This window comes from Podarcis vaucheri (assembly GCF_965113315.1).
Source record: "Podarcis vaucheri genome assembly, chromosome: 5".
NCBI classification, from domain to species: Eukaryota; Metazoa; Chordata; class Lepidosauria; order Squamata; family Lacertidae; genus Podarcis; species Podarcis vaucheri.
In genome coordinates this window covers 65530139-65551195 of record NC_138763.1, presented here as the reverse complement: position 1 = coordinate 65551195, position 21057 = coordinate 65530139, and the positions used below count along the sequence as shown (strand labels likewise).

Sequence of the window (21057 nt, the reverse complement as noted above, 5' to 3'; positions counted from 1 at the left end):
GACCTCCGGGTATAGGGCGGTATATAAATTCGATAAATAAATAAACCTAGTATTGGGGGCCCACAAAACAGAAGCATGAATATATTGCCTTAAAAACTGGCTCTGGGCAGAATAACGGATCCATTCGCAGTTTTAAAAATTGCACAAAGGAAAGTGCCATGTCCACCTGATGACATGGTGAATTGAAGAGTGTTGGAAGCTGGGTAGGTAGCAATTTTTATAAATCTGCAGGGAGGAGGTAGAAATGAAACTTTTTACAGACTCAGAGTTCAGCCTTTTTCAAAATTTAAGGTTTACTTTTTGGCTTTGACATTTGACTTTGCTTATTAATTTTAAGGCAATACTTTCCAGTATCAATTTGCCAATTTTGTTTTTCTCCTCCTAAACCTAACAGTATTCACACCTGTCTCTGTGAGTGGATTCAAATTATCAGAAAACAAATTCCTAACATTTTGTAAAACACAACTGAGTTAGGACGATGTTTTCCCCAAATTTGTTTCAGCTGCAAGAGAAGGAATAGTAACTAAAATCAGGAGTTAATTTCAGACATAGTGATCATCTCAAGCATCCTTCCCCAACCTGAGACTGGACTGGACTGGAGCTAATAGAAGTTGTAGTCCAAAATATCTCAAGAGCACCAGGTTGTGTAAAGCTGGTATTCAGTAAAAATTGGCAGGAGTGGGAACGATGGGCTGATTCATCTCTCCATCCACTGAAGCAAAGAGGTGTAAAATTGATCACAAAGAAAGTTTGTTTTGACTCCTCTTGTTATTAATCTTACTGCTTAAAAAAACCCTCTCCTGTACAAACCACAGAGCAATTAGAAACAATCAACCAGTTATTATACAGTCACAGACCCCTTTAAAGTGATTAGAAATAACTGAAGTCAAAGATGCATTCTGTTGTAGTTTGTTTTAAATGCCACCAGGTGGAGAAAATGGCTATATTTTAACTTTGACAACTGCTTCTTACCTGGAAATAACTCTCTGTTGTGTGCATATAACTAGTAGGGTGAACTAATTACCAGTAATGTCTGTACTAACTTGTTTTGTTATATATGAGAAACTTGTGGTATATAGTTGGCATTCGTCTGTCTCAAGAGAGAATGGAGCACATGGATATGGAGGTTCTGGGCTGCCAATATGGCAAGACCCCCCTCTCAGCCTCACTGATGTGGTCCAAAGGAAAGCAGAGCAAAATGTTTGGCAGCACCTTGGCTGCAGGAGTTGCCGGAAGGAGGCTTACAAGGTGCCATCCAACCAAATAAAAATCTGGAACAGATGCTTTCATGCACAAAAGAACAAGAGCATCAGTAAGCCATTACTTAGAACTGAAATGACATTAAAATGGGCATCCATATGTCCATTGGTGTCCAAGCTGTGCATTAAACAAAATTATACCCCAGTACAGTGGTACCTTGGGTTACATACGCTTCAGGTTACATACGCTTCAGGTTACACACTCCACTAACCCAGAAATAGTGCTTCAGGTTAAGAACTTTGCTTCAGGATGAGAACAGAAATTGTGCAGCGGCGGCGCGGCAGCAGTAGGAGGCCCCATTAGCTAAAGTGGTGCTTCAGGTTAAGAACAGTTTCAGGTTAAGAACGGACCTCCAGAACAAATTAAGTACTTAACCCGAGGTACCACTGTACCCATGGCTTTTGCAGGGAGGACTGTGGCCTACTGTACAAAGTTAAAGGTCATGTCTGCTGTTCTGCCTACATTTGCCTCACCCAGCACTGGTATGTGGTCCCCAGAATATTCGCCATGAAGGAGTGTGGCCCTCAGGTTGGGAGATGCCCCACTCCTGGCTTACTTCCAGGTTCCACTGAGTTCAATGGGACTTATTCCCACGTAAGGGTGTCTAAGATTGCAACCTGAGGGCTTCTTTCATAGGACACTAATAGGCATGCTGTTTTGTATTTTGAAGGTTGTCCAAAGCTATCAAGATCTCTGATATACTCAGTAGATTGTCTCTTCGTAAGGAGGAAAGCCTCCAGCTTAGTCCTACAACTTTAATTTGGTGAGCTCCACTTTGGGGCAATCCAAACTTTAGCTTTGCTGCCAACAACAGAGAAAGTGTAGATGGATGGGCCAGGATGTTCAGATCTCAATACAGAAAAGAAAAAAAGGTTAGATTGAGTGTGGGTGGGACTTGGTGCCCCTGATGCAACCTAACAGGTTCAATATTTTAAAAGCTGCATTTCCTCATATTTCACATAAGGGAGAATGTGCCCTTCTGCTGTTAACACAGACTGTCCTGTGAACACCTGAACTAATTTCAATAGTTGTCAGAATAATTTAAAATGTTGTTTTCTGTTGAGAATAAATCACACCAATGGTATTTAGAAGACCAAATTTTTCAGCCTTAGTCATTGCTGCAATGATAGATGGGCTTTTTTGAGAATTAAGGCTGCAATCCAGCCCCAACTAACCTGTGCATAAGACCCATTTAATTCAATAGGACTTACTTCTGAGAACACATGGTTAGGATTGCAGTGATAATTGCTATGCTAGAAGGCGATCAGCCATACCTTCCTTCTCGTAGTACTTTTGACTCAAACTAAAATCCTCTTGCTTTGTCAGTATACAACAAGAATCATTTTTTGTGAATGTCAGCCACTGTTAACAGAGATTATTTCTCAGGTCTTCCCTGGGAAGGGAATACATCTGGTTGACCGCTCTGGGAACAGGAAGCTGGACTAGATGAACCATTGGCCTGTTTTGGTGGACTCTTCTTATGTTCTTGTGTTTCCTAAAGCATGATTTTGGCAGGGTTAATGGGTGTTCTGGCTCCAAAACCAGGTGAAGTTCTTATCGGAATGCTCCAAGGCAAGTCCAGCTCTCAACTACTCGGTGTGTCATGACAAACATTTTTAATAAACAAAACTGGACAGGACATCTTTCTGACACTGTTCATTCCTGAAAGATCTTGTCCCTGGTGAAAACGTGTACAGAATTTCACCTGGGGGCTATGTTCTCTACAGCAAAGTTACCTCAAACGTTTATTGCTAGTCTGTAGCAGCATGGTGGTCACCACAGTACAATGTTGAACCTACAACACCACTATACAACATCTGATGCATCTAGGCTACTTGAGGTGTATACATCCTAAGGGAAGACAGAATTACAAGGACAGCTTTGAAGTGCTGCTTATAAGGAAGACCTTGTTCTCAAGGAGGTGGCAAACATGTGCCTGGAATGCACTACTTCAGACTGCTGGCAGGGGGAGCCCACATGATGAAAAGTTCCTTAATTCAAAAAAAGTCATGCGCACAGAACACTGACATGTCAAAAACAAGCGTTCTAGGCTAGCTTTCTATCAGGCATGCCAGTTTTTTGCTTTGCTTTGTTTTTGTATGGAATAGCATTTAATCAAGTAGCCCCCACCTGAAATGTGAAGTGTGTACAGCAAGAACTAAGCCCCTAACAAGACAGTATTTCTGGCTGTCTACAAGTAATAGGAATGCCCATTGCAGCCCTGCACATCACAGATTCATATCGCCTGCATGTTTCCTTTAAAAAATATATATATTTCTGAGTTTCTAATTCACAGCCAGCAGCCTGGTTTTCTTCTTCTCAAATCATCCTAAATGCCACAATCCATGGGCCTCTAGAGATGGCAATTCCTAGCAGTAGCTTTAAGCAGATCTCCATCGGAAACGGAAGATGCTATTGCAATATTGTAAGCTACCAAGACATCTTGTCCAACCCATGTCACTAAAGCAGCATCCTACACGCTTGGACATTTGCATGGGAGCTGTCCACAGGTTGAAATTAACCACATATACCGCTTCTACAATTCCACTATCCACTCCTACTTGGCTCACACCAGCAACATAACCCACTCACATTTTCCCCCGATTTCTATGAAGTGCTTTCATAATCAGCTGGAGAGGAGCACTAAAAGCACTCTTGAGCCAAAAGATTGAACTTCAGAGACACCTCTCAGGAATAAGAGATTTTGTATAATACACAGCATTGGCCTATAATGAACAGGGGTACAGAATTAAAGGTATGTACTCATAAGCCACAATCTACAAACCAGTTGCTTTGTGAGTTGGAACTAATTTAAACCCAACCACTGCTATTTTATCTGGGGGGTTTTGGGGGGGCAGAGTGCCATCATTGTGGGAACTGTACCCTGTTGGCAGTTTGGTGTAAGCTTCTAGAGAGCATCTTGAGCAGACCAATGACCAAGTGAAGCTTGATTAAGTGCATGATCATTGCCTAATGGCTTGAATTTACCAAGGAGCCATCACAGGTCAGAAAGCCAGAAATAGGATCTATATATCACCTCAATGTTTTCAATGGAGTTGGCTCATACATTCAGCTATGAAGTATGAAGAAATAAGAAATCGAAAAACATGTATGCATGATGCAAACCATACCTAAGAAATCCTCCCCATATTTCTCCTAACAGCCTAGCATCCCAAATCCATAACTAGTCTGCATTTTTAAATGGTGTGAAATTAAGACCAGCCCATAGCAATGCAGTCTGGCAGATAAATCAGGCTGCAAACCCAGGCACACTTAACCTGGGAGTCAGTGCCATTGAACTCCACCTGAGTAGACCTGTATATGTATCCACATACCATCTTCTCCTTCACCTGCCCTCTGATAGGCACTACCACCACCACTCATGTGACAGTTCCCATGCCTGCCTTGCAGTATACTTACAGCAGATCTATTTGGCAGGCAAGTGGTTGATTGACTTTCCTTCCCATCAGAAACAGACCCACCACTACATTGTGATAACAGAGGAGCTGTTATCCTAAGCTGCAAGGACCTCTGAAGAATCTTTTCCAGGAACAGGTTAGGTCTACTATCAATGCAGAACACTCTCAGGTAACAAACCCTCTACTTGACCTACACAAGACCTACTTGACCTACACATCCTTTGCTTCTCCTTATAGAAAATTGACAACAATGTTTCCTAGGATTCCTTCTGAGACATCTAACTTTGGACCGTGATTTCTCTAACCAGATCCCAAAGTGGCATCACACACACACACACAAAAACAAAAAGTGCAACTAAGAAAGATGCATGTCTCTGAATGGATGCTAATAGGAAACTCACAGCCCATTAAGGACCATAGGCAGGGACTTCACCCTTTCACCTCCCACAACCAACAGACAGGAATGGGCTTGCACCAGCTGAAAAAAACCTACACTGGGAGCGGACGGATGTTTTGTCCTGGAAACATGTTCTGCCATGATCCTCAGCTGGAATTGCATGTGAGGTTTATGGTTCTCAAGTCTCTGTCTTGCTGGTTCCGCTGCTTTCTCTTCCCTGCTTCAGAGGATGGAAATAGAGCTGCAAGCCATCCACCGGGTGCACAATAGGCACCGTTTGCATCTTAGGGAAGTGTGCTGTGGCCAGCTCCCAGCGGGCTGTGCTGACCAGTTCAATAGCAAGCAACTTGAGGACCATCTGGGCCAGTTCTTTGCCTATGCAATTTCGGACTCCCCCACCAAAGGGGATATAGTGAAAGCGGACGGGGCCAGCTCCTTTGTGCTCTTCCCGTTCCTCCTGTGGCACCCAAAACCGCTCGGGGTCAAACATGTCTGGTGGACTCTGATAGATGCTGGCGGTCTCGTGCGTGTCCCGAATACTGTACATCACGCTCCAGCCCTTGGGAATCTGGCAGCCCTGCAGGAGGGAGACAGAACAAAATCAGCACCAGAGACAGCAACCTGCAGAGGGCAGCCTGCAAAGGGAAGGAGAAAGGAAGCGACTTCTATACTAGAGCATCCACAAGGACAGACCCCCATCTTTGAGGAAACCTCACAAATTCAACTCCCCCGTACCATTACCCTTGAGCAGAAGCTCAAGCCTATTAAGATGTTAAGAGACCTATAATGGGCGGTGCAGAAATACCATGGTTTCAGTGATGTGTGAATTACAACTTCAGGGAATGTACACTGAAGTATTCAAAATCCCGTTTAACAGTCGAATAGAAATGGGTATGCAACAAATATTTGACAGAAAACCTGTTAATTTCCCCCCACCACATCGACCTCTATCTTTGATGAAGGGTGTGGGTCTTGCAACACCTTGAGAGCATGCTAATCCTAACAGTGTAAGAGCCAGACAAGAATAAATCTAGCTGACACAGCACCTAAAGACTACTCTGCAGCAATGCTTACAATATTTGGCACATAATTTAATTCTTATGCAGTGTGACAGCTCCCATTATCGGTGAGGCATAACTAAAAAGTGATTTCAGGCAGCAGGGCTGGGGAAGACCTTTGCTTGAAGCCCAACTAGATGGGTCAACAGCCTATGTTAATTTTCAAGGGGTGTACAACTTTTGGATGCACATTATCACACTTTCTCTCCTACCGGCACATATGCAGGCAGCCAAAAGCAACTTAACAAGCATGTTGTGCTATTTATTGCTTTGAGGTTTTGTGACAATCAAGTCGTATGTACATTTTGCTAAATAAACACATACTGGTCGGCACCTTCTATTTGATGCTATAACAACAACAAGATGAGGCTTGATCCAGAGCCCACACTTTTCTGGGAGTTTAATTAAATATATAAATGAGACTAGTACTCATTTATGTACATGCACTGCACAAGAGGTCATTGCTTTGGCATGAATGTTTTGGGGGCTTTTTGTAAAGGGAGCAATTTCCTCTTTCATGCCTTCAATCAAGTTTACTTGAAATGGTATCTGAGCTGATTAAAAGAGCTGTTTGGTAGTTCTGTGAGCCACAGCTTCAGGTGAAATCACCTAAAAAATTATAACTATGAGGAGTTTGTTGCAGCTATGGAGAGTTAGGTCCCTTTTAACCCTAATGTTAAATCAAGTACTTTGTGGGGAACACACTTGCAGCAATCCTTCAGCTTATGAATCTTTAAACATTCTCCAAGCACAGCTTCCATTGCCAACTACTAGTCTCCACAATAGATGCTCCAATTGCAATACTTGTAGTGGCAGCAATCCTGCTAATTGGTCTAATGAACATCCAGGGTGGCCATATTCATTTTGGTAAAAGGTAAAGGTAAAGGACCCCTGACAGTTAAGTCCAGTCACAGACGACTCTGGGGTTGTGGCGTTCATCTCACTGTACAGGCCGAGGGAGCCGGCGTTTGTCCGCAGACAGTTTTTCTGGGTCATGTGGCCGGCATGACTAAGCCGCTTCTGGCACAACGGAACACCAAAACCAGAGCAGCGCACAGAAACACCGTTTACCTTCCTGCCAGAGTGGTACCTATTTATCTGCTTGCACTTTTGGCATGCTTTTGAACTGCTAGGTTGGCAGGAGCTAGGACCAAGCAATGGGAGCTGAACCCCATCATGGGGATTCGAACCGCCGACCTTCTGATTGGCAAGCCCAAGAGGCTCAGTGTTTTAGACCACAGCGCCACCCGAAACCTGAACAATTGCACCCTACCAATCCCCAGCTGTCTATCTCTTGAGGCACCTGTCTCAGTAATCGGTTCTATGGTTTATTCACTGAAACTTAATAGGACCTTCTTCACAACTGCTTTCATTCTCACAAGCCATCCCAGTTACCTATCCACTACCGGGGTCTCCTGTTCATTGTATCTCTCCCATGCTTCCCTGCCCCCCCCCCAATTCTAGTTTCTGCACTCTATCAATCATACTTTCCCACAGCAAACCCCAGGGGCCATTAGGTTTCTAACTTGTGAACCCCAAGTGCCCCTGTTGTTTCTTGCAACATCTTCTGTCCCCAAGTAGGATAAACACATAGCATCACTGGGAAAGGAGGGTGTTTCCCATGGCTCCCAAGGTAGCTGCCATTGCCCCTGTGAAGTGGTCAGACTAACCTTGTGAAACCCAACTCAACCCAGCCCAAATTCCATGCACTTCCACAAAAGCCGCACAACTCACATCCAGTTCAAAGGTTTGTAAGGCTGTCCTATAGCCTCCGGACACTGGGGGCAGCAAACGCAGCACTTCCTTGATGACGCAATCCAAGTACCGCAGACGGCTCATCTTCTCCAGTGTCAAGTAAGACTGACAATAGTGCTCATGTCTTTCCAGCTCGCCAAGGACTTGGTTTGCTTCTTCTTGTTTGGCTGCAGAGCAAGGGCAGTTTGTAGTCTCGTGGACAGTTCCTTGGGCTGCTCTAGCAATGGGACCCAACTTAGGGACTCTGACTTCCCTCTTTGTCTCTCTGTCTAGTTCTCCTTGCAGCCTGGGAGGAAGAGGCGGATTGGAATCCCTGTCTTTGTTGTCTTTTCCATGGATGACCAGAGTCTCTGGGCAAGACTGATGGTTTCTCAGAGAATCTCCTGCAGCGAGGCAATGGCACTGCCCGGTGAGATCATGGGACACCAGCTCCTGCTGAATCTTTTTTATGACCAAGGGGTGTTTCAGCAACAGGAGGATCATGGAAGTAGTAGCACTGGCAGTGGTGAAGAAAGCAGCAAAGATCAATTCAATCGCAGACTCCTGCAAGATAAGCCATTGGGAGAGAGATTAAATACCCTTTTTTTTTGCATGACACCCACAAGCCATTTAAGACAGAGTCCACTTGTGCATCAAAGTCAGGCAGGCACACACATTGTGATTAGAACTCAAATATAACATTGTTAGAGTTTTCAAGCTGTGGGGAACCAGAAAACTCACATCATTTTTTGATTCCAACCTGGCCTGGAAAACATGAGCATCCATAAGAAATTGTTGAGGTGATAGTTTTGGTGAAAGCCATGGGTATAGCCAGGATTTTTGTTGAGGTGGGACAGCCAAAGTTGTTTTATTTTTTTTTTAAAGAAATAATAAAATAATAAATAATAATAATATTTGAGGATATAGCTGTCCCCCTTAGTTACACCCATGATCAGAGCTACAGTAAGGGGCTAAATTACTTATTTAAAAATGGCTCCTCATCCCAACTGCCTTGGGCTACCAATTGCAACAGTGAATCATTCCTTAGAGGCTTGTGCAATCCACACTTGTTACACATCCAAGCAGTAGTACAGCTGGGCCTAGGACCTTGGGGCAGAGGCTTGGGGCTCCACTCAGCAGAAGGAGGGAGCAGCAGCAATAAAGTGAATTGATGCATGTTACTATCTAAGGATGGTACCATCTAAGGATGCACGTTACCTCCATCAGATTATTAAATCCGGAATCAAGAGCCCCTCTCCACCCATTAAATCCAGAGTCTAACCTGTGACCCTCTGGATACTGTTGGACTACACCTCCCATCATCCATGACTGTAATCCCTGGCCACTGGCCTCCTGGCTGAGGCTGATGGGAATTTGAGTTCAGGGCCAGACAACCCATGAGGCCAGGTGAGCTGACCACCTCAGGCGACAGGATCCATAGGGGCAGCAGATCCCCATGTCAATCTTTCTTATATCATTGTTTAAGCCAGCCTTCCTCAAACTCAGCCCTCCAGATGTTTTGAGACTACAATTCCCATCATCCCTGACCACTGGTCCTGCTAGCTAGGGATCATGGGAGTTGTAGGCCAAAAACATCTGGAGGGCCGAGTTTGAGGGAGCCTGGTTTAAGCAACAAATGTTGAAAAGTGTTGAAAAGTTTCTCTTTATGCTGAAAAGAAAATATGAAAATTATGTGTGCTCCAATCAATCTCTTCTTGCACTCACAGAAGTGGGGAACTTGTGGCCCTCCAGATGTTGCTGGGTGACACCTCCTATCACAGGAATTCCCAACCTTTGGCCCTCCATATGTTTTGGACTACAGTTCCCATCATCCCTGACCACTGGTCCTGTTAGCTAGGGATCATGGGAGTTGTAGGCCAAAACATCTAGAGCGCCACAGGTTGGGGATGCCTGTCCTAGCATCTCTGGACACACTGGCTGGGGAAGATGGGAGTCCAACAACATCTGGAAGCTGCAGGTTCCCCATCTCTGGTTTACAGAATAGACCAATTCACACACAATCCTAGCAAAGCCAATTTGCCAAAATAGCCATGCAGATGGGTAATCGTTGACTTCAGTGAAGTCACCACCTATTACAGTGGAGTCAGCATGGCATGGCACATACTTCATTGTCTGGAAAGAGGCCTTTCTAGTTTAGACAGCTGCTTATGTCATATGGAATCCCATCAACCAGCTCATGTGGTTCTGTTTATCGTTTGGATCCTGGAAACACTTACTCTGACCATTCCAATCGATTTCAATTGTCAAAACAAGAATGACTTAAAATTAAAATAAAAACAGCACAATCCCCAACTGTATTCTGTCCTTTAAAGACTACTCCTATTGATGTGGTTCCTGATGGGTGATCAGAGGCCCAGAAAGAAGTCTCACTTCTTTGAAACTGATTTTTTTACCTCTTCCCCTAAAGTGTGTTTGGGACTGTACTGAATTGGCCCTATTTTCAAGAAAAAATAGCTTCTGCTCAAGGCTGCTATTTATAATAATTCAGTTCAATATGATACGTGGAGAAAGAGATCTGGTGTAGAGCAATCAAATAAACTCCACTTCAAACCATTTGCTGCAAAAATCTCCACACCCAGCCTTGTAGGGCTGCCATCCCTCCTGATTTTCCAGGACATGTCCCGGATTTTGCCTCCGAAAATTGCGTCCTGGATTATTTTTTGGAAATCAGTCAAATGTCCTGGAAAACTGGCAATGGGGGTTAAATTGTGCCAAAAATGCCGTCAAAAAAGCTTGGGGTGTCCTGGTTTTTACTTTTTGAAATATGGAAACCCTAAGCCCTGGATTCTATTCAGGATAAGTGCAGGAGGCCATATCAGATCTCCAGACACCAGATTCAGCACTCAATATATCCCCTTCCTTAGCTGAAATTAGGAAAGTTCTCCTTCTGTCAATCCCACCCAGTGAAACCCATCTGTCCCTGTGGCAAGTGGGAGAGGACCGCAGTCACCACAATGACTTCTGGGTGCAGTACTGACACTCATCGGCTTGAGGGAACAGGATGCTGTCACAGTGCTAGAGCTAAGCAACCCATTTCTCCCTCACAAAGAATCCTGGAGGCTGTAATTTGTCAAGGGTGCTGGGAATTGTAGTTTTGTGAAAGGTGAAAAACCACAATTCCTAGGATGCTTTGTGTGTACTGCCAAGAAACCACTTCGAATTTCCCAAAGGAAAAGCATAATACAACCATAATTAACAAATGGGCATGATCCTGATCCATGCCTGGTTCAAAGTCAATGTGAGTTAACTGAACACCACAGAAAAGATGCAGAGCAAAGATTATGCCAGACAGAGTGGGAATAATTATTTCATCATATGTGGTTATTATTTCTATAATATGGTTGGGACTAACTTGGAAAGAGAGTCTTATCAGGTGCTTGGAAGTCCTGTGATAATGTCTTGCTTGTAGACTGTGTGGGATGCACCTACAGAAATGACCTTTGCACATGCTCAGAGGCACTTACACCTTTATTACTTCTTTACATGGTCATTTTGGAAAGGACCATGTTTGGTTGTGTGAACTAGGGGACAACTATGGCCACTCCAGGCGGCTTAAAGGAAGTTACCTTCAGCTCCTGCATGGTAAATTCTTTGCCATGCTCCTTGGCACTGTTGATAATGAAATCCAGAGCGTCGCTGTGAGCCTCAGGATCCTTCTGCTTCAGTTTCTCCGAGATGGCTTTCTCCATGTACTCGTGTAGCAGATTCCTGGCCTTTATTCCCTGAAGGGTTCAGAGAAAAAACAGCAATGGCTAAGGAGAAAGGCGCACGCACACACGCGCGCGCACACACACACAGGTCTAGCCCCTTTGGAGGCCAAAGAAGTCAGAAGTCGCTTATTGCTTGGAACGTTCAGGCAATCTTTTACCGTACTTCTCCAGGTAGGAGCTCATTATAATTAGAAGCGGCGCTTAATATATCCTCTTCCTTCGCTGAAACGGGGAAAGTTCCTGTCAATCCCGCCCAACGAAACCCATAATCAGTGCAGTGAGAAAGGAAATCCCGAGGACTACAAAGCCTTCAGCCGATGAGCTGCCAAATTTTGAAAAGGTGAACAATAAGAGGAAGCCGGGAACTCCAGCGGTGGGGGTGGAGGAATCCGAGATCCTGAAAGTCCACTGGTTGCTAAAGAAAAACCCAAATGAATGGCACCACACCTGGCCCAAACTTGCTCTAGACTTGCGTGTGTTTATGTGAACAATCCCAAATTATACCAGGAAGGGAATCGTTTAAAGCCTTAAATCGTAAGGCGTCGCAGCCGGTGCAATGGGAGCACGGATGAGACAGTGTTTAAATGGATCAGGCATGAACGACTTTCTGGAAGCAAAAAAAGGAGAAAGGGGAAGATATTCGAGGACATCTCAATGCCTTTTCCTCCGCCACCAGGCAGCCACCGTGACCGTACAAAGGCACTCTGCATTGACGACGCCTTTACACCGCAGGACGCAACTTGTTCCTGCCTTTTGTGCAATGCGAATGCGATCGTCTTAACTCCGAAGGAAAGAGTTCAAATGGGATTTGCTTCCAACTCAAAGAATGCTGTTTTGGATTATTGCTTTACTTGTCGGGAGAACCCAATGGATTTCTACGAAACTCGCTCGGGTGTGGGGGGTGATGAGAGAGCCTTAGGCGATCATATGGACCTGGGAAATCAATAAATAAGCCCCAATGAGCAGTCAAACTTGGTGCAGGTCTACTCAGAAGTAAGTCCTGTTGAATTCAACGGGGTCCTTAGGCTGCAGCCATAAATCTCTGTTTACCTGGGAGTAAAACCCTGTGAATTCAAAGAGACCAAGACGCATTGAATTCAAAGGAACCTAGTTTTAGAGGAGAGGTGGTCGGCACTGCGCGACCCGCGTCCACGTGCGCCGCCAAAATCCCTTCACAGCCAATAAAGGTCTTGAGCAGAAGCCACAGAAACTGCTCGGTTGCAAGGAACCGGGTGGCTTCGGCCAGGCTTTGAATCTGGACCAGTAAAGATCTCAGCCTGCCCAGTAGCCTGTCGCTCAGGTTAGAACTGGCACCTGTTTTTTATGGGCTCCGCTGGGTTCCGAATCGTTTGGGGGCTAAATGCAAGGCTCTGCTCAGGTCCAGGCAGCGCTCCCCCCTGACCTTTCCGATCTGGGAATGAGAACCAATTTGCGGTTCTGCCGCTTGTCAGGCAGAAAGAGCCTTTTTTGTGGTGGCCCCCTAAGCGTTGCTATCAGTGTTCCAGCACGATGCGACAGATGCCGGAGTTTGTCCCTTTTAAGCTAGACACCTTGGGCAATTCAGACCTTTCAAACTGAATTTCGCACCGTTCATTCTATATTAGAGTCAATGTGCAAGTGAACATTGCAACGCGGGTGAATATTAAATCCATTTTAAAAAAAAAAAAACAACCTTCCTTTTCAAAGGCTTTAGAATAGGCAGGTAGTTATTTTGTTTTAATTGGGATTTTGTGCCTTTAAAGGTTGGTTGCTGTCTCATTTGTGCTATAAAACTTAATTGCGCCCTGCTTGGGGGAAAAGGGGAGGTTAAAATAGCCTACACAAACAAATACGCAAGAGGTGCATCTCTGAGCAGGTGCAGAATACCTTTCCAGCAGAAAATTATTCCAGCTGCTTGGTCTGAATAGAGGATGGGGCTCCCGAGAGCTCAAAGCCAGAACTTCACCCCACCTCCGACCCCCAAATAGGCCAGAAAGGGGTCTTTCACTCACTTTAATACTTGCTATTGAGGAAAGCCGCCTTGGGACACCCATAGTCTTGAAAGGCGGCCTAGAAAGATGTGAACTATAGTAATAAATAAGGTCTATCCGACGTAAAGTGTAGGGATACAGCCATAAAGACACTTTAGACCAGGGGCTCTAGGATTCTGCGCTCATCAACGGCATTAGCGGGACTTCAGAATGGATCGGGGTAAGTGATCATGGTCGAAGTTGGTTCTTTGGATGGCGACGAAGATGGGGACGCGCACACATGCGCACGCAGCCCTACCTTCCGCAGCCCGCTGAAGGGGATGTTGAGCGGCAAGGAGAAGAGATTCTCCACCAGCTGCTCAAAGGTCCGAGCCAGCTCCTTGAACTGCTTCTCCTCCAGGCTGAGCCCCAGCAGGATCCGCGCGGCGATGCGGAAGGTCAAGGTCTTGGCGGAAGAATAGACGGCGACGGGGCCCGGCTGCTGGCACCAGCCGCGCAGCTCCCAGCGCACCACCTTCTGGATGCGGGGCAGGTAGCTCTCCAGGGCGGCGCGGCTGAAGACTCTGACCAGGATCTGACGCGGCGAAAAGAGAAGGGAGAGAACCGCGGTGGGCGATGTAAAATTAATTGGGGGAGCGGTCGCTACTAGGGACATCGTGCCCCAAAGCCATAGACCCATTTTTCCCTTCACCAGTCCCCCAATTCTTTCCCCCATTCTGGTCTCTTGAATGGGCTAGTCGGTACAAACACCAGAACCGCCGAGATTCTTCCCCGGACTTTGCGCGTTTTTGAATGCTGACCTATGGGGTGGGGAAACTTTCCTAAGCTGGGAGACGTTGCCTGTGTTCAGTTATACGAGAGAGAGAGAGAGAGAGAGAGAGAGAGAGAGAGAGAGAGAATGTAAGAATGGGGGGTTGCAACCCCGGCCACCAGCAGTAGCCCTAAGTGGTATAGTCCTAGCAGCAACCAAGAGAATTGCGTAAGGCGCGGGTCCTAAACCTTTGCGTGGAGTGGCTACTGGAATCTGCGACAGCGCCTAGCACAAACTTCGACAGCCAGCTTTTAGCTATAGGGCTCCCCACCCCTAGATATTGCTGGACCGCATCTCTCGTGGTTCCTCACCATTGGCCGTGCTGGTTGAAGCTGAGTGGGGAGTGGAGGCTCAACAAAGCCTGTATGGGGGAGGTGAATGCCAGCGAGCTGCCTTCTCTTTCCCAGAGGGCGCCTAGGTTCGGTTTCAGGCTCGGCGGCCAAGGTTTCCCTCCCCAGCGACGCGCCCCTCAGCCCCCTACCTTCCTGCGCTGGCGGTGCGCCTCGGCGCTGGCGTTGAGGAGGGTGTGCGAGCCCAGCAGGATCTGGGTGCTGAGCGGCCACTGGGCGCTGACCAGGCTGTGCTCTCCCAGCAGGATCTTGCGCACGTTGTCGGCGCCGCTCACGCGGATCACCGGCTTCCCCAGCAGGTGCGTCTTGAACACGGCGCCGTATCGCTGCCGCCGGGAGCTGTGGAAGCTGGAACCCTGCACAGCCAGTCAGATAAACAGAGGGATGGAGGCCCGGGCCTGGACTCAAGCTTCGCGGACAGTTTGCGAAGAAAGTCGACGGTGTCTCTGAGGTAGTGAAGAGCGCTTTCCCCACGGGGCGGAGTCCTCGCAGCTGCTTCTTTGTGTTAAACATATCCTGGTCCCCCAGAAAGAGCTCCATCGGCCCGAGATCGCCTCCGAGGGGGCTCAGAGTGGGGAATCGGTTTATTATAATTCCTAAACTTCAACCCTGGGACATGTGAAGAGTGTCTCTGAGCCTCACAAAAGTGCTTTCCTCCCTGCATTGAGGAACACCTCTGAAAGTGATACAGCCTTAGGCGCACCTGCTTGGGAATAAATCCCACTGAACTGACAGCTGGGCAAATGCGTCGTAAAATCGTGCAATTGTAGAGTTGGAAGGGACCACAAAGGCCATGTAGTCAGATTCCCTGCAATGTCGGAACCCACGACCATGAGCTTAAGAGTTTCATGCCCTACCGACTGAGATACCCCTGATTTGCCCAACCCCCGTCCCCTCCAGCTCGAGGGCTTTTGTTTTCCCATCCTGAGAAATGGGAGACTAGCGGTAGGACCTTCCCTTGAGCGGGACACCTTCGCTAGAACTCTTTTTCGGCGCCCTGGTCATGTGCAGAGTGCCTCTGGGCTGAGCCCCCGCCCGCGGCCCTGGCTGCGCTAAGCCCAGGAGGCTCGTCCTTTACCTGCCCCGCCCGCCGCCGCCCCAGTGCTCACCTGGACCAGCCAATGCAGCGTCTCGCCGAAGAAGGGCCAACCCATGGAGCCCTTGGGCAGTGGCAGGGCGCTGGCGCGGTCTCGGCTCAGGCTCCAACGCAGCGCCCACAGGTGCCGCGCCAGCGCCAGCAGGAAGGCCACCGCCAGGCAGGTGGCCAGCGCAGCCTCCAGCCAGGAGAGCGCATCCTCAGAGGTTGCCACCGGCGGCAGCATCTTCGTGCTCGGGCTGGGGAGCATCGTCCGGCGGAATTCACTGGCCGACTGTGGCTTCAGCTGGGGAGGGAGAGAGAAAGGGAATATTGGAGAGGGGAAATCTGCTACCAGATGCCAGGGCATCCTACTCCAGATTAGGATTCCCATAGAGGTGGGCTCAACTCACCATACAGGAAGCAAAGAAGCCAACCCATCCCCAAAATGCCACTTTTTATTCAAAGATGCTTTTCCTCGCCACCCGTCCATTAAAGTCCCCAAAGGAATCTGGCGCAAAGCTTGCGATCCAAAGCGGGTGCGCCCGCGCAAAACCTGAGATTCAAACCGGGAGGGAGGTGTCAAGGAGACCTCCAAGACACCTCTCCTGGTGCGTCTCCCCCCCCTCCCCCACAAAACATAAAAGGAAACCCAACAGCGCAGCCACTTTGCTCTCACCTCGGAGGGGGTCTCTTCCCGTTTCCACTGCGCGTCTGGAAGAATCGCAACCTACTTTGAAAGGATCGGGGAAACTACAGCGCACCGTCGTTTCCTTTTGCGGCCAGGGAGCGAGAGGGGGCCATTCTGCTCAGAACCGGCGTGCCTGGGATCGGGATCCCTCGGACCCACTTGCAAGCACCACGAGCCCCATCCTCGACGGTCAGCCCCTAGGCATCCAAAGAGGATTTGACCGCCCAGGCTGCTCGCGCGTGGGATGAGGACTCTGAAGAGGCAGACTTCTTCTTCATCCCCCTCCGCGCTTCCCCGTCTCTGCGGAGCTGTCAAAAACCGCCTGCGCTCGGACGCTCCTTCTCTAACTCTTTGGGAGCATCCTTCGCGCACACACCTTTTAACTATTCTCTGCCTTGCACAGATTTATATAGATATTGGCCAGCCACCTTCGCTGGGGGGTGCGCCTGCTGACGTCTCTCCGCTGCATATTTAAAACGGGGGGCCGAAAGCGCTGCGATTGGCGCCTGAGAGGGTCCGCGATGAAGGGGGGGAGGAGGAGGAGGAGGAGGAACGCGCTGCTGGGACGGACCTCTCCTGTCTCGGGAGGGGGAGACTCGCCTCGCAGGTAACCCAAGAGCAGCCCACTGGGACCCTGCCCGCCCCGCCTGGATTTGGAAAACCAGGCGTCTCATTGGAAGCAGAAGGCGCAGGACTTTATGCCAGGAGAGCTGAGACCTGGAAATAAGCCCCCCGCCCCTACTGAGCACGGTTAAGGCAATCCTAGACAGGTCTGCTCAGAAATGAGCCCCCCACCGCCCTTTAATTCAGTGGGGCTTACTCCCAGGTAAGCGGGCTTAGGGTCGCCACAGGTTAGCTCTGTAATAGTGATTCAGAGCAGGGGCGCGCAGAAAGATCTGTGGGTAATAAGACTTCTTGGTAACAAAGGCAAAGCAGGTAATTCACTTCAGTCAGCCCTTTCTCAATCAGCAACCTGGGAACCTGCCTTATACCAAGCCAGGCCACTGGTATATCTAGGTCATTATTGTCTACACTGACAGGCAGGCGCTCTCCAGAACGCCAGAAGTCCCAGGTCTACCCGGATTGAACCCGCGACTTGTAAAGCAGATGCTCTATCACGAAGCTACAAAGGTTGTTACCTGGTGGGAGGAATTTGCACTTTCAGAAGTAGTGGGTCCCAAGGTGCTGTGGGGGGTTGCCTCTAGCTTCCTGGCTCCGGGTTTAAAAACTCTAAGCAGATTCCACCAGCCTGAAGTCTGTCAACATCTGGTTTACAGAAGGTCAGGCAGGAACACTCAGCTCGACGCTCGCTAGGTGGTCTTGGGCCAATCATTCTCTCCCAAAGCTACATTGCAGGGTTGTTCGGAGGATTAAATGAGGGGAGGCTGGGGGAGGGGGGGCCTCTATGGATCACCCCTCAGCTACTTGGAGGACAAGCGCGATGTACATGAAATAAACCAACTGGGTTTCTTCTGCCGCCCCAAAGAGGATGGCTAGGTCTTTTGTGGATTGGAAGCCGCAGGCGGCAAGCCACGCGTCTCTCCCCGTCCCTCCCTAAAACAAGCCCTCCGGGCCTACTTTGGTGGGGTGTAAAAGTTCCCTCCGTGGGCAACGGAGAAGCAGAGCTACTTCAGTCCGACGGAGTTGGGTCCTGTCGTGACTGCCATTTCAAGCAATATTAAAGAGAGAGGCGAAGACAGGGAGATGAAAGCCTTTGCTTCCTAACTCCCAAATATCACCCACAGGTAGCAATGGGGCGAGGCGCCCATGAGCTGACCTGCAATCTGTGCTTCTTTTCTCTCACTTTAGTCCGGGGATTGTAGCTGGTCGATTCCGGCCCCGTCTACATTTACGCAGGCCGGACTTCCAGTTACCTTAGCTTGAAGGTAGTGAGTAGGGCGAGTCCCGCGGAAGGCTTAATAACTACACAACCCGCCCCAATCCACACAGCTTTCGACCGGGGGACGTTTCTACTACCAACTCTGCACCGCTAATACAACGAATGCTAGTGATTCTTATTAGCAAATATTAATAATATGCACCCATGAAGATCGCAAGGTTCTCTAATCGCTGCGCGGAGAATGCCTGTGGTTTGCGCCGCTTTCCTAAACATTTGCTGCCAAGTTCTGGGTGGGATGACGCCGAAGCGCCGCATCTCTTTTGCAGAGATTCGCTTCGAAGGCAGCAATTGCTCAGCAAATTTATCTCGGGTGCAGCCGGCAAAATTCCTTCAAGGAACCGGCAAAGGCAGGGGAACAGCTCTACTGGAGAGATTAGCGAAGTACGTAAATGCCGCCGCTTTCCAAGCCGCGTTTTGAAGTCACCTTCCAGCTAATTTGCTGGAACTTAAAATTAGGAAATAACACGACACACGTGCTCTTGCGTGGGCGAAGGTCTTAGGTTGCATTTGTGGCAACAGTAGCGGTAAGGGAATTGAACGCTGATAAGTTCATGTAAGCAGCTTGGTGACTCCCCTCCCCCCCCCCCACACACATTGTATCTCGCCTTTAATGCATATTGTATAGATTTATTGCACTTGCTTTTGTATTATTATTATTATTATTATTATTATTATTATTATTATTATTATTATTAAGTCCCTCAACGAAAAGACCACAAAGACATGGCCTGCGGAGAGAAGACCCGAAGGCCACAAGCGACGGGCGAAAGGCCATCTTGGACGGTGACAAGAACCTCAGGCTGAAAGACCTGAGCGACTAGTTTTGAACCCTAAGGCACGGTCGGTTTCTCTTTTCCTGTTCAATCCAAGCGGGACCAGAAACACGCGGGTCCATTCCGCACACCCCATCCTCTCTCCCAATAGCCCAGTTCCGTACTCCCTGAACTTGCTTAGTTCTGTCCCTTCCGTCCCCAGTTTTTTGCACTTATTTATTTAGAATACTTAGATCCCGGCTTTATCCCGCTAAGAGGCTCTATCTCAAATCACCTTCCTAGTCCCAATGGTGCCCATAAGAATGGCTAACGAGTGACATTAGCGGGAAATGCTACAGGATTTTCTCAATACTGGTCCTTTAAAAAAAAAGGCGTCTTTTCTACTTCCCAGATAGGGCTGCCCCTTAGAGATCCAGATCACAGAAGCATCTGTCCTTTGTGCTGGAGCGTGCGGGGCGGGGGGGGGGGCTGAAGAAGTGAAGCTGCACCACTTCCCCCCCCCCCCAGGTGCGTAAGTGCCTGGTGCCTCTTTCCCCGCTGCAGCGCCTGCCAGCTCCTATGGATGCCTAAAGCTCGGGTCTCCGCCTTCATTCAAAGTTCTTGTAGGATGTCAAGATCAAAGGACACCTTTCCCTGTTTCACTTAATGCCAAGGGGGACACTCTGGCTCTCCATCCATCTATCCCACACCCCAGTTTCCTTGTCAAGAACCGGGAAATGATTCCAGGTGCCCGGCTTGGCGCAAAGCAAGCGCGCGGGCCGCTCATCACGTCTCCCAAGACTGTGAAGGCCAAATTCCCGTCGATCTGAGCTGCTCTGTTGGCTCGCTGAGTCTTTGCAAAGCCAAGATTGTTACAGGCGCGTCCTTAGCATATAAGAGCAATTAGGGGCCTGGTCGAAAGCCTGTTCTCACAGTGGCCAACCAGATGCCTGTGGGAAACCAGCAAGCAGTATTCCAGCACAAGAACCCGCTCTCTCCCCTCCTGTGGTTTCCAGCAACTGGTACTGAGAAGCATCGCTACAGCCATCATGGCTAGTAGCCACCGGCAACTTAGAATTTGTCTAAGCCTCTTTTAAAGCCATAGAGGTCTCCGCTGCCTCCTGTGGAAGCGAGTTCCACAGCTCATCCTTGCGCGGCGTGAAGAGGCACTTCCTTTGATCTGCCCTGAATAGCTTCGTTGTCCATTTGACCCTCTCATTCCCAATTCCGCCCCCAAACTTCAGCAGCAAGCTACCGGCCCCCTTTTTAGCCAGATCTGCAGCCCTCCCTCGCTAAGAAGCAAAAGAACTTACCCGGCTGCCTCTGGAGGAAAGGTGGGCTGCAGAGGCCTTGTCGCCGGGCAGATCAAACCCTCCGAGGGTGAGGCCAGGCTGGCCCCGTCCATGCCCTTTGGGGGCCATCGGTCTTGGCCAGCAAACCCGAAGCGACAGCTCTCTGTCTTCGGCTCCGATTGATCCTCCCGGCAGCTGCCCCCATCCCTTCCTTAAAAAAAAAGAGGCACAACCCAACACCCCCAGAGTTCCTCCCTAAACAATGCACGATTGAATGCAGCTTCAATCTTGTCTCCTCCAATGAGAAAAGAGTGGGAAGAAAAGAGAGAGGGAAAATAAGCAAGATGCTCCGAGGTGCCCTGACTTTCCGGTCGCATCTCCAAGGCTGGTGGACTTGGCTGGGGGGGGGGGAATCTTCCCCGGTTGCACACTCCTTGAAATCGCGGCTGCTGCTCCCACAAACCGTAGAGGCCGCCTGGACAGGCAGGAAGATCCGAGGGCGCGGACGATCTCGACTGTGCCTGAGCCGAAGTCAGAAGGAGAGACTCGTTTGATCGAAACCCCGATGAGAGAAGGTCCAGCAGGCTGAGACGCAGCATTTCCCCATTAGGAAAAAA

General features: G+C 48.6%; 1 protein-coding gene across 3 annotated transcripts; it reads right to left on the bottom strand.

Moving 5' to 3' along the window:
- Positions 1-273: 273 nt before the first annotated feature.
- Positions 274-20938, bottom strand: CYP26C1 (cytochrome P450 family 26 subfamily C member 1). 3 transcript variants are annotated; one of them, XM_082224936.1, is made up of 7 exons: positions 20462-20938; positions 15840-16112; positions 14862-15086; positions 13868-14143; positions 11456-11611; positions 7869-8432; positions 274-5653 (listed from the first exon to the last, which is right to left on the bottom strand). In XM_082224936.1, exons 1-7 carry the CDS (start codon positions 20567-20569, stop codon positions 5255-5257), a joined length of 2001 nt encoding a protein of 666 aa, XP_082081062.1. In that variant the 5' UTR covers positions 20570-20938; the 3' UTR covers positions 274-5254. The 3 variants fall into 3 exon arrangements, with proteins under 3 accessions (XP_082081062.1, XP_082081063.1, XP_082081064.1); XM_082224937.1 differs by lacking the exon at positions 20462-20938 and adding an exon at positions 16219-19042; XM_082224938.1 differs by lacking the exon at positions 20462-20938 and adding an exon at positions 16485-19042.
- Positions 20939-21057: the final 119 nt, after the last annotated feature.